Below are 19617 nucleotides of genomic sequence, written 5' to 3'. Positions count from 1 at the left end.
AGAGCTAAATATCCAAGAGATTAATTAGGTAGTTCAGCGCTCTGCAAACTTTTCTTTCAACCTGTGAAATACAGGAATCAGAATCACTGCATTAGTGATACTCAAGTCATGTTTTCAGGGTTCCCACAGTAAAGCAAAAGTTCAGAAACAATTTTTAAAAGCATTCTAGATCATATGTTCCATTACACCACTACCACAAATGACTCTGGGCCATGGGTAACATCGGTTTATCAAAAATACACTCTACCTGCTAGTATGTCTACATCAATGAAAATTGATTGCTTCCTCATTTACCAACACCTTAAAAGTAAACTAGGGAATGATGAAGATTTGATTCTGTAAGTGTCAGTGATTTTTCCTCTGGGAACTTTCACCTCTACTGATTTACTTCACTACACAGCTGATTCACAAGTCTCAACTATTTCTTTCTGAACTAAGGGGCTTTTCTGCAAGACTGAAGAAAAACGTAAAGAATGTCTTGGCCCTATATTACAGGATAAGCTTAAACAACAGAGCATCTTTGAGCCAAAGCCTAAAGCAAAGAGAAGCCATTTTAGCCAAGATTTTTTTTTCCCAGACACATTTTTAGAGATCTTTCTCTTCCAATTCTATGAAACTCAGCCTTTGCTCCCTTCTGTTTAGTCTTTTTAATCCCAGAAAGAATGAATTCCCTGCACAGCTGAGCCCATACTGTTACCTGGGAACCACTACATGCATGGTGGGCAGCCTTGTTTCTTTTTCTTGCTGAGACAGTTTCTTCCCTGGCAGTTCTTGAGGAAAATCAAAGCATCCCAGCATGCCCACCCTGCATTTCCTGGTCTTGGGTGCTGGCACTCACCTGTGGAATCTGTCCGTGACTCACAGGATGCAGCACTGTGAAGGCTGTTCTGGAACCCATTCAGTTGCCTTTCAGTGGAGATCACCCTAACAGGTAAAAAGCATGAAATTAGACAGAGATAAGGAAGGATATACCAAGGAAAAATAAAAGTCTCAAACAAAACCCAGAATTCTTCTACTTTACATGGTCTCACTAGAATTGTAACTATGAAGCTATGCCTAAACATGGTATGAATAAACCCGTAGCAGCAACCAACTCCAAAAAGGCAGAGCAAGACAGATGAACGCTCAAGCCACCTGCGAGACTTTGATATGCATAAAACACTTAACTGTCCCACATGCCTTGGAAGCTGATTTAGGAGGATAAAGGAGGCAGTATATTACACTGGGGCACCAAAGCATAATTCAACTTGTAATGCTGTGGTCACCTTATTCCACTGATTAATGAATTCCAAATGATTAAGCAACCTTAGAACAAACACACAGGCCAGCAAAAACATACTACATTCATAAGTGAAGTCCTTGCATCTTGTCTCAGCAGAGATAGCTTATTTAGGCAAGATTTCTCACTTGTCTTGGAAACGGAGACCCATAGGATGCATTTAAACTCCACTAGTCCAGTGCCGGTCCACCAGCAGATACCTTCATGCAAATCCTCCTGCATTTACCTCAGCATTTGAGTTAAACTCAAAACTACATTCTGTGGGGTACAAATGCACTTCCTTTAACTGTTACTGATATTCATCACCAAACTGTGACTATGCCCTCCTACATAAAAAATGGGCCTACTCACAAGACAAGGTCAAGCCATACAGCTGAAATGATCTATTCTTTCCTGAAAATCCATAAAACTGATTGATCTATTCCTGGCTTATCCTCTCCCCCCCTTACCCCTTATTGCCTTTCTTCTTTCCTGCTCAGTTCTGTTCTGATCACTTCGGACTTCTGTGTGTACACTCCTGTCTCCCTGCCAGAGTCCTGCTCCTTCACTCGTTCAGCTCTCAGCAGTGTTCCACAGTTACTGTGATTTCTTCTGCAGAAGAGCATGGTAATCTTCAATTCCCATGTGATGCCCTGATGCTTAGACCCAGGCACACATGTACAGTTTCTATAGTTCTGTCTGAAACCCACTGCTTTCAGATTTCAAAGTCAGGAAGCTGTCAGTAATACAGATGCTCCCAGCAGCTAGGCATGTGAGGGACTCCTCATTTTATATATAGGACTCCTATATTTTAGTTCAGTTGGATTTTAGTGAAATAATTTGGAGTCCATACAGGAAAAGAGAGGTATGCAGATACAACATCAGCAAAACACAACCTCTTAATTCAATTAGCCATAATTTAAAATGCTGTTGTCAAATGAGATGCCTGTTTCTGTGGTTGTTGTCTCTTGTGGAGAATTTTTAATCTGTACTTATGGTTTCTTTAGCTGATGCTACTTCCATAGTCCTTCTGGGAGCAGAGAATCCAGATGGATCTTTATGCTTCTTACACAGAGATTCCATGCTCATAATCAGCTTGTCCACTTTTTTAACACAGCACAACTGACAACCAAATTCTGCTCACCCTTCTGTATGTAGAATGCAAGACTAGTTGTTGAAAATGTCATCAAGAATGCCAGCAAGTACAACAACAACAAAAAGAAACCCACAAACCCACAGGTAAGTCACACTTCTACCTTCAAGTGTGATCTACATTTAGAGAATCTCTCTAATTTTACAGACTTGTCCTTCTTTTCTTCCTGCCCACAGTTTATCTTCAACTGTCACTTCCATACAGCTCATTGTCAGATCTGCTTCTGGGCCATTGACCTCTCATCATGCTAAGTCTACCCCTCAAGTTCTTCCTGCTGTCATGGTGGAAGCTCCAGTGTCATTATCCAGAATGTATTCACTGCTTAAAATGAGTCAATCCCTTTCCACTTTCTTCCTGAAATCCTACTGCTTTGCCCAGTTTCCTGCTTGTGTTGTTTTTGCTTCCAGTTCTTCAGTGCAATCTATTGTTATGTTCTCCATTTCTTCTTCTTCAGTATTAACAAAAACACTGTCCACACTGTTTCCTCCACTTAAATATCTGTCATTGCCCCTTCCCATCCCTTATACAGCTAACAGCTCCTTGAAACTGATACTGACTTCCTTCATTTAGGCACTAAACCAGCCTTAAGTTGCCCAGCTTTGGACTGCAAGTTTGGAGGATGCTGTTACATGGGTGACAAAGAAATACTTTCCAAAGAAATACTTGACCAAATTTTTAACACTTTTGTTTTAAAACCTACTCCTGGGATGCTATGAAGACATCTAATTGTCTGAGGGGGAGAGAGAGTGACAGAACTGACCTTAACAAATTTACAACACAGAAGGTTTGACAAGAGGACAGCAACAGATGTGTAGACCAGAGCCATAGAGGCTTGTTCCTCTTTGTTGCTCTTGGACAGGGTATCTCCACATGTGTATCTATGTATGGTCTAAGGCTAGCCAAGGGTAAAGAGCTACAGGCCTAGTGAGCCCAGCTGTGTCACAGTGTTAAACCAAGGCATATCTCTCAGATGCACTGCTTTTGCTGCCAAAAACGTCTAAGGGTCAGGCAGCCTGATTAACCCAGGTGCTCAGGAGCTAAAATAACCAAGTATGCCGCAGTACTGCAGTAGCAAAAAAAAAAAAGAAAGGGGTTCCAGTAACAGTTACATGCTTGCTTTCCAGATGCCTCTCCTCTTTCCAGTGGGCATTTGGTATGTGTGATGTACCTGTGTCACTTAAGAAACTTCACGCATGCCTATGAATAAGCACACATAGACAAGATAGAATACTAATCAGAACCAAAGTGTTGTATAGGGATTGCTCTGTGGCCATCATTCTACTTTCGGCACATCTGTCAGGCTTGGCCAGCCCACGCTAGAACAGCTGGCTACTGCTGTATTCAACTGCAGTCAGGACTCCACAGCCCTGTGGGATGAATTTCCTGAACCCTGGAGAATCACAGAATCACAGAATCCTAGGGGTTGGAAGGGACCTCGAAAGATCATCTAGTCCAACCCCCCCTGCCAGAGCAGGGCCACCTAGAGTACATCACATAGGAACGTGTCCAGACGGGTTTTGAATGTCTCCAGTGAAGGAGACTCCACAACCTCCCTGGGCAGCCTGTTCCAGGGCTCTGTCACCCTTACAGTAAAAAAATTTTTTCGAATATTCAACTTGAACCTCTATCCTGTAAGGTAGAATTCTGGCTCTTCCGCTGCTGGCACCATGAAAAGCAAACGTACAAAGAGCAAGGTAGAAAGATTTTGTGCTGTGATGTTAGGACTTGAAGGGAATATTTGTTTTGAAAGGCTTTCTGAATAGAGTTGTTGGGAATGACATTTACAGAGAAGCTGAATACAAGAAATTATGCCATGTTGCTCGACATCTGCAATACTTTGTGATCTTCCAGCCTATTGCTCAATGGCCTTCATGGGCTTTTCCCTGATAACATTTTGAACTATGTGCTCTTCTTCTCTACCTGGCATCTCCTCTATTAATATAGTCTTATATCAACAGTGGTCTTATACTGGCAGCTGAATTTTTGAGATCTTTCCTGTGACTGATAGTTCCATTCACAGACTGTTCAAGGCCTTGCTTTACTTGATGCTGTCATAGTTAGAGAGTTGGTTTCTGAAAAGTTACTATAGGAATGATAGCATAAAAAAATCTGTATTTATTTTGACTTAGTCATTCCTAAAAGTAGAAAGATTCTCTACCATCTGCACCAGTTCATTCTGTGTTCTGACAACTGAGGTAATATTTTTCTACTTCGCATGCTGTCATCTGAAGATTTGATACACCAAATGCTGCTTTCCAGGGACATCTACTGCATCTATAATCTCCATCTCAAAATGTTGCTCTCAGCTACTACCAGATTTCTTCATGGTTCACAGACCAACATGCAACATGAGAAGTGGAAAGGACTCAGTCTGACTCTTGGGAAGAAAGAAGAGCTTGTTGGGTTAGTTGTTCAAAAAACGTCCTTCTGCTTGTGATATGAGGACATTTGATCAAAACTATGGAGCCCCACGAGATCATTTTATGGGGCTACATTTCAGCATAGTGCTACATATTAAACCATTTCTCCCAGTTAGTCTTTTTCCACATAGTAATACAGACCCCAATTTTCCACTCTGTTAGCATATGCATGGAGTCTGCTTTGGACACAATCCATGTACAGTTAACTTAACACCTTTTACTACTTAAGAGACCAACAAAACAGGAGAAGCCAGGACCTCAAAAGACAAGACACAATTGTCTGGCTCTTCCATTACTTTTTTCCTTTGTTTTAACCAGAGAAGTGTCCAAGCTACTAGACAGCTTTTTAATAAGTCAGTAATGTTCTTTAGCATCTCATTCTGTTTGTAGTTGAGTTTTCTACTTCTTTTCTTCCTCTTTTGGAAGCCACATGTACTGGCGGGGATACACAATTGATAAGGCATGCAAGGAAAAAGTAAGTCAAAGAAACAAAGTTCATTTTAGTCTGTCTTCACAGTCCAGTCTCTGGAGAAATTCTACAAACAACCTTAAAAAGATGATTTTTATAAGACATTAAAGAAAAGCCAAGTGGTACAAAAGCAGACTGAGAAATAAGGTCTGGCTTATGGGAGGAAAAAAAAAAAGGAAGAAGAAAAGACATATGAGAGCTTTAACAACAGAATGGGATTAGTTTCAGTGAGTCTTGTGGAAATAATATATAGCACTGTGATCTTTGAGGAAAGAGATCGGGAAAATAGCCAACAAGGGAGTGAGAGTGGGCAGCAAATCAAAAATGACCTGACAGAGAAATGAAACATCCAAAAAGCAAAAATTAAGATTAGATTTTATGGAGAGGGGTATTTGACATGTCATAACCTAAGGATATGGTAGTTCCACACTGGAAAAGTACAATTCTGGATGCCACAATGCAAGCACTCCAAAAAACTGAAGAAAAGATAGTAAATTAAAGACAATTAAAGACTTGGCAGGCAGAACTACTATCTAGGGTTAACAAACCTCAACAAGTCTAAGCAACGTTAGGAAACTCCAAGAAGTAGAATAAATATTCAAAAGATGGAAAGTATTTGGAAGGGAAAGGTTTAGAGTGGTTCAGGAAGGAAGAAAGAGCTACAAGAGGATGAAACAAAGGAAAAATTCAGATTGCACATCAGGAGAAATTCTCTGATAGTAAGGTTACTAGATTCTTAAATAGTTTTCTGTAGCACATATTGGGATTTCTGCCACTGGAGTTTTTTGAAAGCAGACTACTCACACTGTTTGAGAATATTTTGTACAGAATAACCAGGAACTGTAGAAAACAGGCTGGAGCATGCAAGAATTTTTTTTTTCTCTAATCTATATTCCTTTAACACAGAGTGAACTGCACTCACTCTCCTCTGTCAGTGCTTCTCTGGTCTTTTCCTGACAACAATAAAAGGACTAAATTAGACTGAGACATAGCTGTTTTTAAATTATCATCTCTTAATATGCTGGAATATATCTGGGCACTGCTGTTTTCTATGTAACTGAAAAAATATTACTGCAAGATCCCATGAATGGCAAGAATGGGTTTGGAGCCTTGTGCTGGAGACTGAAAGGCAACTTGGAAAGTATTTCCGGAGTGGCTCCTTGCAGCCTTCAATACTTGGATTAGTTTTCTGAAATTCTGAAGGAATCTTTTGCTTTTTTTCCCCCTTCTGTGCATTTTTGGTGCTGAACGTTTTCCGGTTTTCCCACACTCCTGCCTGTCACAGAGCAGAAACCACAAAAATGCAGCAAAGTAAAGTCTGTCCAAGGAGCTGCAATTCCATCTCACAAGGATAAACATTTCCTTTGCCAAGAAGTGAGCACAGCACACCGGCATCTTCAAATACACATCCCTGCTGCCCAGCAGAGAAACCCACTGACACAGCTTGTCACCTGTACTAACATGAGCTACGCAACATAAAAGAAATCAGCAAACCCACCAACATATACCTTCCAGACCTGATGCTCACATCTGCATTTGCTGAGTTGACAAAAATACTAACATCTTGTTTTCTTCTTAAATAGTTTTGGGGGATTAATTCAGTCTCTTGAGATAATAAGAGTACAGGCAGGAAATACACAAGCTTCTCAAAGTGGTTCTGCCCAAGCTCTTTGAATATGTCTTGCAGTTCCAGATTTGATCCACACACACTGACAGTACTCTAGCATCTTCATAAAATCATCTTTTAGTAAAACTTCACCCTTTAAACAGGAAGGGAACACAGAATTGGAAAACCTCACAGGAACCTACACTGAAAATTTTACAGCTCTTCTGGTTGTAGAGTAAGCATTAGGCAGGAAGTTATGAATTAATTTTTTGCTGTTCTGTCAATATTCAGTGATGAAACAGGTCTGAGGATACATGAGGAAAAATCTGAATAGGATTTAGTCTCAAGTAATTCTGTCATTTAAGTGGAGATAATCAGAGAACTGAATCAGTGCTTAGCATAGCAAACACTACATAACTAAAAGCTTAGTAAAAGTTAAAAAAAAGGATTTCTACAGGTATTGAGGAAAGCCATCATTATATGAGGGACAATATAAACATTTTAAATAAAATAAACACTTGTGCTTGAAGGCATAAGTCAATCATTGTATATTAAAATAATGAGGAAACTTGATTCAGGGGCAGGTTAGCTTTTTAGGTATATTGTTAGGGGGTTTTTTGGCAGCCTCTTCTAACCCACCATATTCTATACCCCATCAAAGGTTGAAAATGGAGGGAATAAGTCAAGAGCCTAAACATAGGTGTCCAGTACTATACTTGGTACTCTCAATTTATGTGAGATATCTGCATGGGACTGGCATATACAAACAATCTACAGAAGACTTGTGCTCATCTGGAACAGCAGCTGGAGGTCAGGTGGAATAGCCCTGGGCATCCAAAAGTAACTGAATCACTGGATCAGATACTTCTCTGATTCAATCTGGTAGTTCCTGTGTCCTTATGCTTGTATGTTGTATTGTGAAACATGAAACTGCAACAGAGTGCACACCTGTTTGAGTACACACAGCTCAGGTTATTCTGAGATTTACCTTGGACAGCACAGCCCATAAGATCTATGTCAGCATCTCATGTAGACAGGTGGTTCTCTAATATTCCTCCTGAGGGGAACCTGGGCCAACTCCCTGTTGTGGATGGGAAGAGATAAAACTTACTTGGAAATCCTCTGGGCTGCAGCCCTTCTGACCGCTGCCTGCCTGTTCCTTGCTGGAGGCTTTGGAACCATCTGAGAAGGTGTACTCTGGGATGGCATCACTTTGTGCAAACTTGCTGCCTTCTGGATACTAGAAGTGGCACTTGATGTCTTGTGGGCATCAGAGCCAGCTGGCACAGATATATGGCTGGTGCTAGATTGTGAGTAGTTGGCAAAGAGAGCCTGGTAAAAAAGGAAGTAAACAAAAATACCATAATAATTGGTGATTACTTCAGAACATGTCTAAATGACCTGATGGAGGTGGGTGACATTTTTTGTAAACCATAATATATGCCAGGTGAAGATAAACCCAGGGCTGTAGGAGCAGTCCCATGCATATAAAAAAAAAAAAAAAAAAAGGAAGAAAAAAAAAAAGGAAAAGAAAGAAAAAAAAGTGTTAAGTGGTCAAGTCAGTGAAGTAGTTCTTAGAGCTGAACTTTATAGAAGGCAGACAAACTCATTACTGCCACAGGATTCTGGATTAAGAATCAAGAGTCTCTATCCTCAATCTAATCTTCCAGTGGGTTTCCATCCAGAAAAAGTAAAGCTTTCATTGCATTGACTGACTTTCTGCAATTACGTTGCTAAATCATTCTTGGGATTGAAACATAGTTCTAGGAAAGAAAAAAGTTATGGGGAGGTTGTGACAATGCCAGTTCTTCAGTCAACCTTGTTAAGTGCTTGGAATAACAGAAAGGCTCTAGGGTACCTTATCTGAACAAGGTTTAGATCAGCAGCTGACAAAAAGGAAATCCCTAGTAGTACCAGGGAACAGAAAATATATCTATTCCTATAGCAGGTGTAAAAGTAAGTATGCTGGAAATTTGTCACAGGGAACCGCGTGTTGCGAGACCCTGGAGAACGGAGCAGTGGACTAGCAAAGCAAGGAGCGAAAATGGTTCCCTACGGGAGCTCTGCAAACTGCTCTGCCCTTCTCAGAAAGAAGCAACCTGCTGGGAGTTCTGCCTTGTCTTTCCTCCAAGTCAGTCGGGTTCTCAGGGCAAGGAGGCAGTACGGTAACCATGTAGTTTGGCAGCTAGAGGTCAGCGATAGCAGATGAAGGGAATAGCTGAGCAGCCGCCAGTCACCTCGGCGTGACCTGGGAGCAGTGCCCTTCACTGCGTTTGTCCTCAGTTTCTTCTCTGGTGAAAAACAAACAAAGCCACAGTGAGTGGACTCCAGGCTCCAGGGAAAACCACAGTCTGAGGGCTGGCTGAGTCTCAGCACACAGACAGGAAAAGCCCCTCTCCCCCGCAATTCTCTGGCAAATGGCAGGGCAGCGGTGTGTGGGAAGGCGCTTCTGACAGGCAGAGCTCTAGGGAGAAAAGGAAGTAGAGGAGCCAAAACAGGCCTGTTTGCTAAGCAGGGCTCACTGACAAGATGCCTTTGAGCTACCAAACCTTCTTAACCTCTCGCTTCCCTGAAGCCCTAACCTTGATCACAGCTTACACATTTTGAGGAAGTAGCTGGTACAGGTGCACAAGTCTGGAAAACAGCAGTCACACCCCACACCTCCTGCCAGCATAACAAACTAAAATGGAACTTGGCTTAGTCTTTTGCATCTTAGAGTCTGACATATCATGGGGTCAGGATACACACCCTCAAATCACTGCACCTGTTTCTTATTCAAGGGTGACATTTGATATTATGCATATTTCCTCTAAGTCCTTTTTCTTGTTATTAAAATCACTAAGATCCTTGAGTCCCCAAAGCATATGGTCTTAACCCCTGCTCTGTGTCAATGTGCATTGGCAAGGAGGTCCATGACTGACCTGAAAGCCATGACTGTTCTGAAGAAACAGCAAGCATGGATGCTCTAACACAAGTCTAATCAACAAAAGCTGGGCTGGGACCTGCCTGAAGAGAGGTCATGGATGTTTTTCTTCGGGGTAATGGACTTCCAAAAAGGCCTTTGTCTCCATGCTGTGCTGAGATTCTGGCTGCCTTCCAGCCAAGGATGGGGAGACTGGAAGCTGAAATGGACCACGGCTTCTGGATTCAGCTACAAAGCATACTGCCCTGCTGTGAACTCCACAGGGACAGCACAGGAAACCAGGAGAAGCTACTGTGCAAATAAAGAAGACAGCTATGAAGAGCAGAGTCTGATCACACAAAGGAAGGGGCGGGAAGACATTTTAGCACATCTAAAAAAATAGGAGACAGACCACAACATTCGAGATTCTGAAGGATCAGGTTTTAGGGATAGCAGAAGCCTAGACAAACCCTGAGAGGCAGTCCTGAAGCAGGCAGCACTCTACAACTGTTGCTGCAAGAAAAAAATGTTGAATGATGCTTCCCAAACTGGCAGATTCAACTTGGTGTTGAGGAGACATTTGCTTCCCTGAGAGGTTCTTAGAGCTACAAATCTGAAAAAGAATACTATGAGACATTTTTAGCTGAAACCATATAAAGCATTAGTGAATTAATTCTCTTGCATAATTCTCAGAGGGGCAGGACAGCATTAGCTGTCTTGTACCTGAAGAATATTACCACTGACAGAGAATGTGATCTTCACTAATCCACAGCCTAAAGCAATGTGAAAAGCTGGGTTGAGAGCTCAGCGAAGATCCTGATTCCCAGTCTCATATTTGTCTCATTAGATTACACCTCTCCTTGCTTCCATATCTACACATGAGTACCATTTGCAAAGTGTTATCTGTACAAAAATAGTATTTTCATTAGAAAATCTCAACATGTACAACTTGTAAGAACAACAAACATCTAAGAGTAACAGCAAGTAGCAGCTGAGCTCAGGCTGTTCATGATTAAAAGCAGGGAGGTACTGTAGTTCTTTGAAGAAAAGCAGATATATTAATGATCTTCAAAAACAGAAAGAATGTTCCTGGCACTTACCATCCCTGTATCTAACACCCATCCTAGCACTGTAACGGAACAAATGTTGCAAGCAAAAACATGTTCATTCTGTGACCAGAGGAGGTAATGAAGCTCATTTCCTGTGAATCTGTCTTGAGGCTGAGTCTTACCATATCTAATATAAGGCATGCCCCAAATTATGCCTCTTTTTATGGGGCTGGGGTATTCTTGTGTTAATATTCTGCTGTCTAATTAGGAGTGGCCTCATGCTGTAGCCTTTGCCTTACTGGGAAGAGCAGTTGAACCCCCTTTCCAGATATGCAGCTCTTTATTTTCATTAAATTTATATGAAACATAGCTTTGGGATTTGTCGCATAGTCATTCAGTCTAAATTGGATTGGCAAGTCTGAAAACAATGAGAGACTCAGCAGTGTATGAGAAGCAACAAACAGAAGCACACACAGATGTACTGCATAAAGATCTGTGCAGCTAGTTCCAAATCACTAGCACTGGAAACTGAGATGTTTATAAGCAATAAACAATAGCGAGGATTTACATCTAAAACAGAGAATAAATAATTTAAAAAAAAAGAAAGCACAAACCCAAGAAAATAAATCCCATCACTTTTAGAAAAGCAACTGCATTTCAGATGACATTGAACAACCACAGATAATTAAATGGCCTGGAAAGCCTTTGGAGTCAAATAAATTGTCTAGTGGAGACTCTTTTGAACACTTATTAATGCATTCAGTTAAATCAACTTGAATGTCAGTCAGTTGGGTTGAAAATACACACACTGGCTATAAAGAACAGTCTCAAAATGTACTATTAACTGCCACAGTGATAAACTGCAGTAAGAGGAGCATCTTAGGGTCATCAAGCTATTTAAAAGGAATAAATTAATGGTATGCACAGACTGTCACGAAGCATGTCTTCCTTGGTAAATTCTTCAGAACAAGACTAAAATATAATAAAATAAGGTAACTTTGTGCCTTCTCCTTTGTCTCTCTTTTGGTAATGAGAGCTCTTTGGGGCAAGGATTGGGCCATATCACTGCATGGGAAAGATACTTAATACATCTGGGTGTTACCATAATTCTAATAATAGTGCCAGATCAGAAACACGGGGAAAAAATTTCAGCTGGTATAAATCAGCACAGACTACTGCTTTCAGAACTGTTGTTCTGCTTTTCTTAGGCTGAGACTTTGACTCATCAGAATCACAAGACTCAAATAGGAAAAATGGCAGTTAGCACATTTAGTGGGAAAACAATCTGAGGGAAAAAGCTGAAAAACAAGAAAGAACAAGAGACTGAAGGGGAAGACTGCAGATCTGAGCAGTCCAATATATAGTAGTTTAGAAAACAGTTTAATGAGGTTTAAGGCTGTATTCAAAGGGGCCTTGTGTCCTGAGGCAGGAATAATGTAGTTCTAGGAATTTTACTCTGAATACTCAACATTCCCAGTCAGATCTAAATAAACTGTAGGGAACTGTAGACAGTCACATACATTAAAAGAAAAAAAAATGCTGAACTTCATCAAATGAGGAATATTTCAGAGAAAATACTATTTTTAAGTAACTGAGGGAGAATTATTTAAGATTAATTAACCCATTGTTTTATAGCATAAAATCCACTTCTGACTGAAAATGTGATCATAATTGACCACACAACTCATTAATGTGATTTATGTCTTGTTTAACATGAGCTTTTTTCATATAAGTAGGACTGATGGGGATCATTCTACCATAGGACTGTAGTCTTCTTGGTTTAGTTTTGTTTTTTTCCCATGTGAAATGTTTAGCATAAAACCCTAAACCCCGTAGATGCTAGGCTAAGCAGACAGACTATAGCCACAAAGAGGAAGAACCTCCCTAACAGCTAATGGCATCTTTCCAGTACAGGAAACAATTAAGAGAATAAACAATGATGGTATATTAACTGCCTTGCCAACTGCAGCAGTGATACTAACATCTAGGTCATAACATGTCACATGATGTCTCCATTAGACATTAAAAATACTGCTATAAACCTGGTTTTGTTTTTTTGTTTGATTTTGCAATTCTTGTTCCCCAATTTTGTTGATAGCAGATTTAGACTTCTTTTATCCACCTTCAGACTTCTGCCCCTATTTTTTTTTCTTTTCTCAGGCTCTATATTGTCTCTGCTCCCGAGCCCTGTCACTGCATCCATTTATTTGTTAGATTCTCATCCATTCATTTGGTTTTTTTGTCCAGGGAATGAAGTACCTATACAGACATCAAAGATCTATTTCCACCATAATATACTGCACAAACTAAGTTCCACACACAATAAGTAAATATTTTTGGTATTATTCCTATTCTTCCACCTACACAGTAGTTGCTACTCTGTGAATTGTTAAATGCCTGAAGAAGAAATAATTTTTAAGTGTCTGGGAAGTGCTTAGCTAAGAGTGGGTGCTGCCACAAAGAAGCACTCAAGCTTTCAGGATGATACATCAGTGTGCAGCAGATGGGAGCATTCCTACTACACAAAAACTTGATTAGGAACTTCCATGCTTTCCAATACATCCAGCTCATCTCCAACACATCAAACTGGTTAACATAGAGGCAGAAGCATTTGTCTGTGTTATTAAACATGGTGCTTCTGACACTTGTCCAGATTATCCATATGCATATGGCTAATCCATTTGTCACAGAGAGAAGGAAAGATGCATCCAGTCATGTTGTATGGTCATGCCATACTCAGGGTGTTCATAGAGATATATTAATAAGTGTACTTCAGCTACTGACAAATGGCTATCCTCCCTTCCAACTGTAAGAACTTGAATCATCAGCTGAATGATAAAAATATCCTACACGGATTCCTCAAAGTAGAGAGAGAATGACACTCTTTCAAGTGATACACCTCCTGGTTTTGGGGATATCCTTCTTCTGCTGAAAGAAGGCTGCAAGCAAGACAACAAGGGATGGAGCAGACGTGGGTGGGGAGAGGGCAACAGGTCGTTTAGGTGACACTGACTAGGGAATGTGGCAAAGCCATGTAGGCTAGGACAAGGCACATCATCTGTGGGGGGAAAAAAAAAAAAAAAAAGAGGACCAATGATGGCCATCAGGAAAATGTGGGAAAGAATTCAAAGCGGTATGAGTGAGAAGCAGATGCAAGACACGGAGTATGTGAGCAGTACAAAGGAAAAGGCAGTTCTTGGAATGGCCAAGTCAAAGGGTTTAAGACTGAGAAGACAACTAGCAGAAGCCAAGGGTAAGTAAAAGAAACAGAGAGGGAGCAGCGGAATAGGTAGATAAAGACTAGGATGGTGCAGTGTCAGGAAGTAAGAGTATTGCAGTGACTGTGAGGGGCATCAGAGGATCAGTGCAATTGTGACTGGAAGGGGAGGTGTGGCTGGCTATGTGCAATGTCTAGTGGGAGAGGAAGCGTCCATGAGACAGTAACTTTAAAATGTGGTTTTCACTATAGAAAGTCTGAAAGCCCCCATGTTCAGCAAATACCTTTCCTCATTAATGACAACTTCAGTGCAGCCCGAGCCCTGCAGCATGGCAATGGCCTTAATACTGCAACTCCAAACTGCTTGGCTCAGAAGGAGAAGGGAGGGAGAGAAAGGAGGGGGATGTTGTGGGGGTGAGAGAAGGTTTAACAAAGAATCACTTTAACATAAACTCCTGAGTAATGGCTCTGCCCCAGGCCAAGAATAACATCAGTTCAATGTCAGCAATTAGAAGAGAACCCAGCCAGGTCCCATGGCCAGCTCCAGCCTCCTCACAGGCACAAGCCAGCTTACAACCCTTTCCTGAGCTAATGAGCAGCCACAGCTGCCCACCCAGAGCCCCCTGGATGGAGATGAAAGGAAGAGCTCCTGCTCAGAGGGGGAACAAGACGACTGTAGGTAAGGGAATTCGGAGATGGAAACTGCATGGCTAGATGAGGGCCTTAGAAGAAGGAATGCAAGGACCAAAGGCAGAAGGGCCTCACTTTCAAGATGCTCCCAGAAAAGGATGAGGGCAATTTGCCTATAACCTATTCTCAAGGACTCAGAGTAGTGACTCATCTGCTTCACAGGAGGGAGTGTGGGTGTTCAGACCTCAGCATGTTAGTGCTGTTCACAGTTTTGTTGGAGTCTGGTCCTGCCAGCCAGCAAACAGCTCCTCCCTAATGGAGACCAACTTCTTTTGAATGAAGGTTTGTTCACCCAAAGACTTCCTTCCCTTTAGCAGGGAAACCTTTTGGACATCACTCAGGAGAAAGAACACACTCCCCTCTCTCTAGAATGACAAGAAATAATGAGTGCATCAATTAGCAAATTGTAACTTTGGATGATTCCCCAGGCATCATGGAAATGCTGTGCCAGACACAGTGGCATCTAGGTGTTATTCAGAGTATGAATAACACAAACTCTTTTCAATTTTCTCTAGCTCTTGGATACTTACAGCCCATCTTTTCTTCTTGAAATTATAACACAGGAATCATGTATCCATCAGACAGTTCCGTGCAAAGCAGTGAAATGAGATCTTAAACACAGTAATAACAAAATGTGTAGGAGGCTTGGAGAAAATTTTCAGGGTTGCAGAGAAAACTTGCATCTGGCATCAGGGTCAGAAGCCATGCCTCCTGCATACTGATGGCTCTCTTAAAATAAATTAATACTTGTCTTCAGAAGAAAGAAGATTTTCCCACATAACCTTTTAGTCCTCTTAACATACTGCTTTTTGGATAATTGCGTCATGTGAGAACACATCCAGAAGGAAGGGAGCTTAGTTAGGATGAAGCCTTAGTCAAGACAAAGGCAGAGTTGCCAACACAATTTCAAGACCCTATTTTTAATAACACTGAAATACAACAGTGACCCAGCTTGAGCACTACACAGGAAGAACAAGTCAAAGCACAAATGTATTTTCAGTGATGAGGTTATGACAAAGAACTGTGGAGTTAGACAGTTCTAAGGCTGTCTGAGGCATTATAAAGGCAAGCCCCGAAATGGTGCACAAAAACAAGCAGCAGCATGTCAGCAGCCAAATGGAGAAGGATGGAAGTGTAGTGGAAGAAACCACTGGGAACTACAGCATCCAAATGATCTCAAAACCACTGCAGGTAAGATTAGTTTTGTTGCAACATACTTAAAGAGTTACTTCCTTCATGAAAGCTGTGCCATATGTTCTGGCTCTGCATTGGTTCTGCATGTCTATTATAGACCACCCAACCATGATGAAGAGACAGACAAAGTACTCTATAGACATCTGAGAGAAGTCTTTTGATTGCTTGTCCTCGTCCTCATCAGGGACTTCAACTTCCCAGATGTCTGCTGAAAGCATAATACAGCAGGAGAGGGAACAGTCCAGGAGGTTCCAGGAGTATGCAGAGGACAACTTCCTGACACAGCTGCTGAGGAAGCCTACTAGGGAAGGCACACTGCTGGAGCTGCTAATTGACAGCAGAGATGGGCTTGTGGAGGATGTGATAGTCGGAGGCCATCTTGGGCAAAGCAACCACAAAACAACAGCTTTCCATTCTTGGAGAAGTAAGGAGGGAGGAGTCAGCAGAACTGCCACCTTGGATTTCCGGAGGGCAGACTTCAACCTGCTTAGGATACTGGTTGACAGAATCCCTTGGGAAGCAGCCGTAAAAGGCAAGGAAGTCCAGAAAGGCTGGACTTTCTTCACAAAAGAAATATTAAAGGTGCGGGAATGAGCCTACCCCACGCACAAAAAAAAAAAAAAAAAAAAAGCCAGCAGGGAAGAAGGGCAGCCCGGCTGAATAAAGCTTTGGCTGGAACTCAGGAAAAAAAGGGGAATTTACAGCCTTTGGAAGAAGAGGCAGGAAACTCAGGGGGGGCTACAAAGACATTGTTAGGCTATGCAGGGAGAAAATTAGAAGGGTCAAAGCCCAACTAGAACTTAACCTGGCTACTGCTGCGAAGGACAACAAAAATGTTTCTGGAAATACACTGGCGACAAAAAGAGGGCTAGGGAGAATCTCCTTTGTTGGATGCAGGGGCCAACATAGTGACAAAGGATTAGGAAAAGGCTGAGGTACTTAAATGTCTTCTCTGCCTCAGTCTTTAGTAGTAGTACCAGTTGTTTGCTGGGTACCCAGTCCCCTGAGCTGAAAGACAGGGATGTGGAGCAGAATGAAGCCTCCATAATCCAAGAGGAGATGATTAGCAACCTGCTGCACCACTTAGACACACAGAGGTCTATGGGGCCAGAAGGGATACCCCAAAGAGTACTGAGGAAGCTGGTGGAAGTGCTCATCAAGTCACTTCCCATCACTTACCAGCAATTGTGGTTAACCAGGGAGATGCCAGTAGACTGGAGGTCAGCAAATGTGACACCCACATAATACAAGAGGGCTATAAGGAGGGTCCTGGGAACTATGGGCCAGCCTGACCCTGGCCAGTTCTCTTTCAGTAAGCTGGATGAGTGGATCAAGTTACACCCTCAGTAAGTTTGCAGATGACACTAAGTTGGGTGAGAGTGTTGATCTCCCTCCAGGTAGGAAGAGGAAGACTCTACAGCAGGACCTGGAGCAGCAGGATTGATGGGCTGAGGCCAATTGTATGCAGCTCAATGAGGCCAAGTGCCAGGTCCTGAACTTGGGTCACAACCACCCTAAGCAAAGCTACATGCCCTGGGCCCTGGAGAGCTGCCCTATGGAAAAGGATCTGGGGGTGCTGATGGACCGTTGGCTGAATATGAGCCAGCAGTGTGCCCAGGTGGCCAAGAAGAACAGCATCCTGGCCTGTATCAGAAATAATGGGGCCAGCAGGACTAGGGAAGTGATTGTCCTCTTGTACTTGATACTGGGGAGGCTGCACCTTGAGTACTGCGTTCAGTTTTAGGCCACTCACTACAAGGACATTGAGATTCTGGATTACTCCAGAGAAGGGCAACAAAGCTGGTGAATGGTCTAGAGCATAGAAGCCTCCTGAAGAGCATCTGAGAAAAAGTGGGACTTTTTAGCCTGTTGAAAAGGTAGCTGAGGAAGAGACCTTACCACTCTCTACAACTACCTAAGAGAAGGGGCTGCAGTGTGGTGAGGGTTGATATTTTCTCCCTAGCAACAAAAGCAACAGGAGAAGAGGAAATAGCCTCAAGTTGCACCAGAGGAGGTTTAGATTAGCTATTAGAGGAAACTTCTTCACTGAAAGGATAATTAAACACTAGAATAGGCTGCCCAGCAAGGTGGTTGAATCACCATCCCTGGAGATGTTTAAAATTCATATAGATGTGGTGCTTACAAACATGGTTTAAGCACTGGACTTACGTTGGGTTAAGGTTGGACTCAATGATCCTGAAGGTCTTTTCCAACCAGAATGATTCTGTGATCTAAGACACAGTCAGTATTGCTACATCCCAGGCAGGATTTTTGTTTAGTTACCTGGTGCCGGGCTTGGCTTTGCTCCAACAGCTGTGATGACTGAAGTTTCTGCTGCTGAAGTTGCTGCACAGCAAAATGGAGCTGATAGTTGGGATGCGTTAGCGGTCTTTGTGTCACCTTATTGTGGACACTATTCTCCATCTCTCCATCCCAGGAAAAATGATGATTCTCTGGAGTCCTGAGAAAAGAAGAACCATCAGACTTTCACTACTCCACATACAAAGACTCCTGCTTGCAAGGCACTGCTGCTTCCTAAAAATCCCTTAATACTTATACAGCTATGACTCTGCATGAAGTCGCTCCAGCAGGCACAACACCTGCTAGAGGTGCCTTTTGCCAGGTGCTGTCTTGCTAAGGAGTTCCTTGAATTCCAGCCTGGGACTATATTATTAGCTGTAATGTCATGCTTGAGAACAAAGGAAAAGAGAAGAAACTTCTAAACTGGAGCACGTCTGTGGCTGATCAGCATTGAAGAGAGGAAGATTTGCAGCAGGAAAAGAGCTAAGGATTCCCAATGCTAATGAGATAGTTATTTGGATTTGTAGAGATTTTGTTATTACACTAACACAAGGCTTACACTAAGCACACACATGCTGCAGTGAGAGTACAATAGAAGACAGACATGCAGTACAGTAACTACAGAGAGGACAAAGGACTGATAGGGTGAGGTTGCAACTAGAGTACATATAGACTCCACACAGTTACAATCCAAAAGACCTGAGGGAAATAAAGATAAGCTCATCTCTTTCATTATGAGAGTCATGCAAGCCTTTCCCAGAGGAGAAAAGGCCTCCCGTAAAAAGGCAGGAGCTCTTAAAACCCAGTATGTAGTGGGAGTTCAGCTGTGGTCTGCAATGTGACAACTAACAACAGGAGATCATTGGCTTGCTTTGAAGTTTGTAAGCCTCAGTGAGAAAGCAGCACCAACACACTTCTACTCAAGGCTGAGGGGCTTTGCAGAGAGCAGGTGGCAGACTGACAGGACCACAAGGTGTCCTGATGAGGCTTCCAATGGCCAAGCAACTCGCACATCCTGCGTTCACAAGACAGGATGCCTTACAACCCACTGATTCTTGACACTGGCAGATAAAACCTTCAAGCCTCAATGCCTGAGCTCCCCAAGTTTCTGCTGATCTCTGTCTTGTTTCTCTCTACCACCCTTTCCAAATATTTTCTTTGGATTCCCAAGGCACACTTCCCTTGTATTTCCTATGTGTGTTGTAAGTAACTGGAATGTAAGAGATACATTAGGTCTTTTATATTTCACGCCACAATTCTGAGTGTACATTATGATTCTGTCATGGAAGTTAACTGCATTTTCCTTGCTTCAGGATCCTACCAAAACATATAGCCTAGACTCTGAGCATGTCACAGCT

The 19617-nt window shown here is 42.2% G+C and overlaps 1 protein-coding gene across 7 annotated transcripts in view; it reads right to left on the bottom strand.

Annotated features, from left to right (window-relative positions):
* The window catches only part of TTLL5 (tubulin tyrosine ligase like 5), a 135460-nt gene that overhangs the window by 9477 nt on the left and 106366 nt on the right, over window positions 1-19617 (bottom strand). For 3 of the 7 annotated variants that reach the window (XM_030452274.1, XM_030452273.1, XM_030452275.1), the window contains 3 exons: window positions 18242-18419; window positions 8018-8238; window positions 839-924 (listed from right to left, as the gene is read on the bottom strand). In XM_030452274.1, coding sequence (XP_030308134.1) covers window positions 839-924; window positions 8018-8238; window positions 18242-18419 — 485 coding nt within the window. Of the gene's footprint in view, window positions 1-838; window positions 925-8017; window positions 8239-18241; window positions 18420-19617 lie in introns of those variants that run through there. The other 4 variants (XM_030452276.1, XM_030452280.1, XM_030452278.1 and 1 more) reach the window with 4 other exon arrangements.

Source organism: Calypte anna, chromosome 5A (assembly GCF_003957555.1).
Source record: "Calypte anna isolate BGI_N300 chromosome 5A, bCalAnn1_v1.p, whole genome shotgun sequence".
NCBI lineage: Eukaryota > Metazoa > Chordata > Aves > Apodiformes > Trochilidae > Calypte > Calypte anna.
Note: the sequence above shows the minus strand (reverse complement) of the source record. Positions and strands in the feature narration are given on the sequence as shown.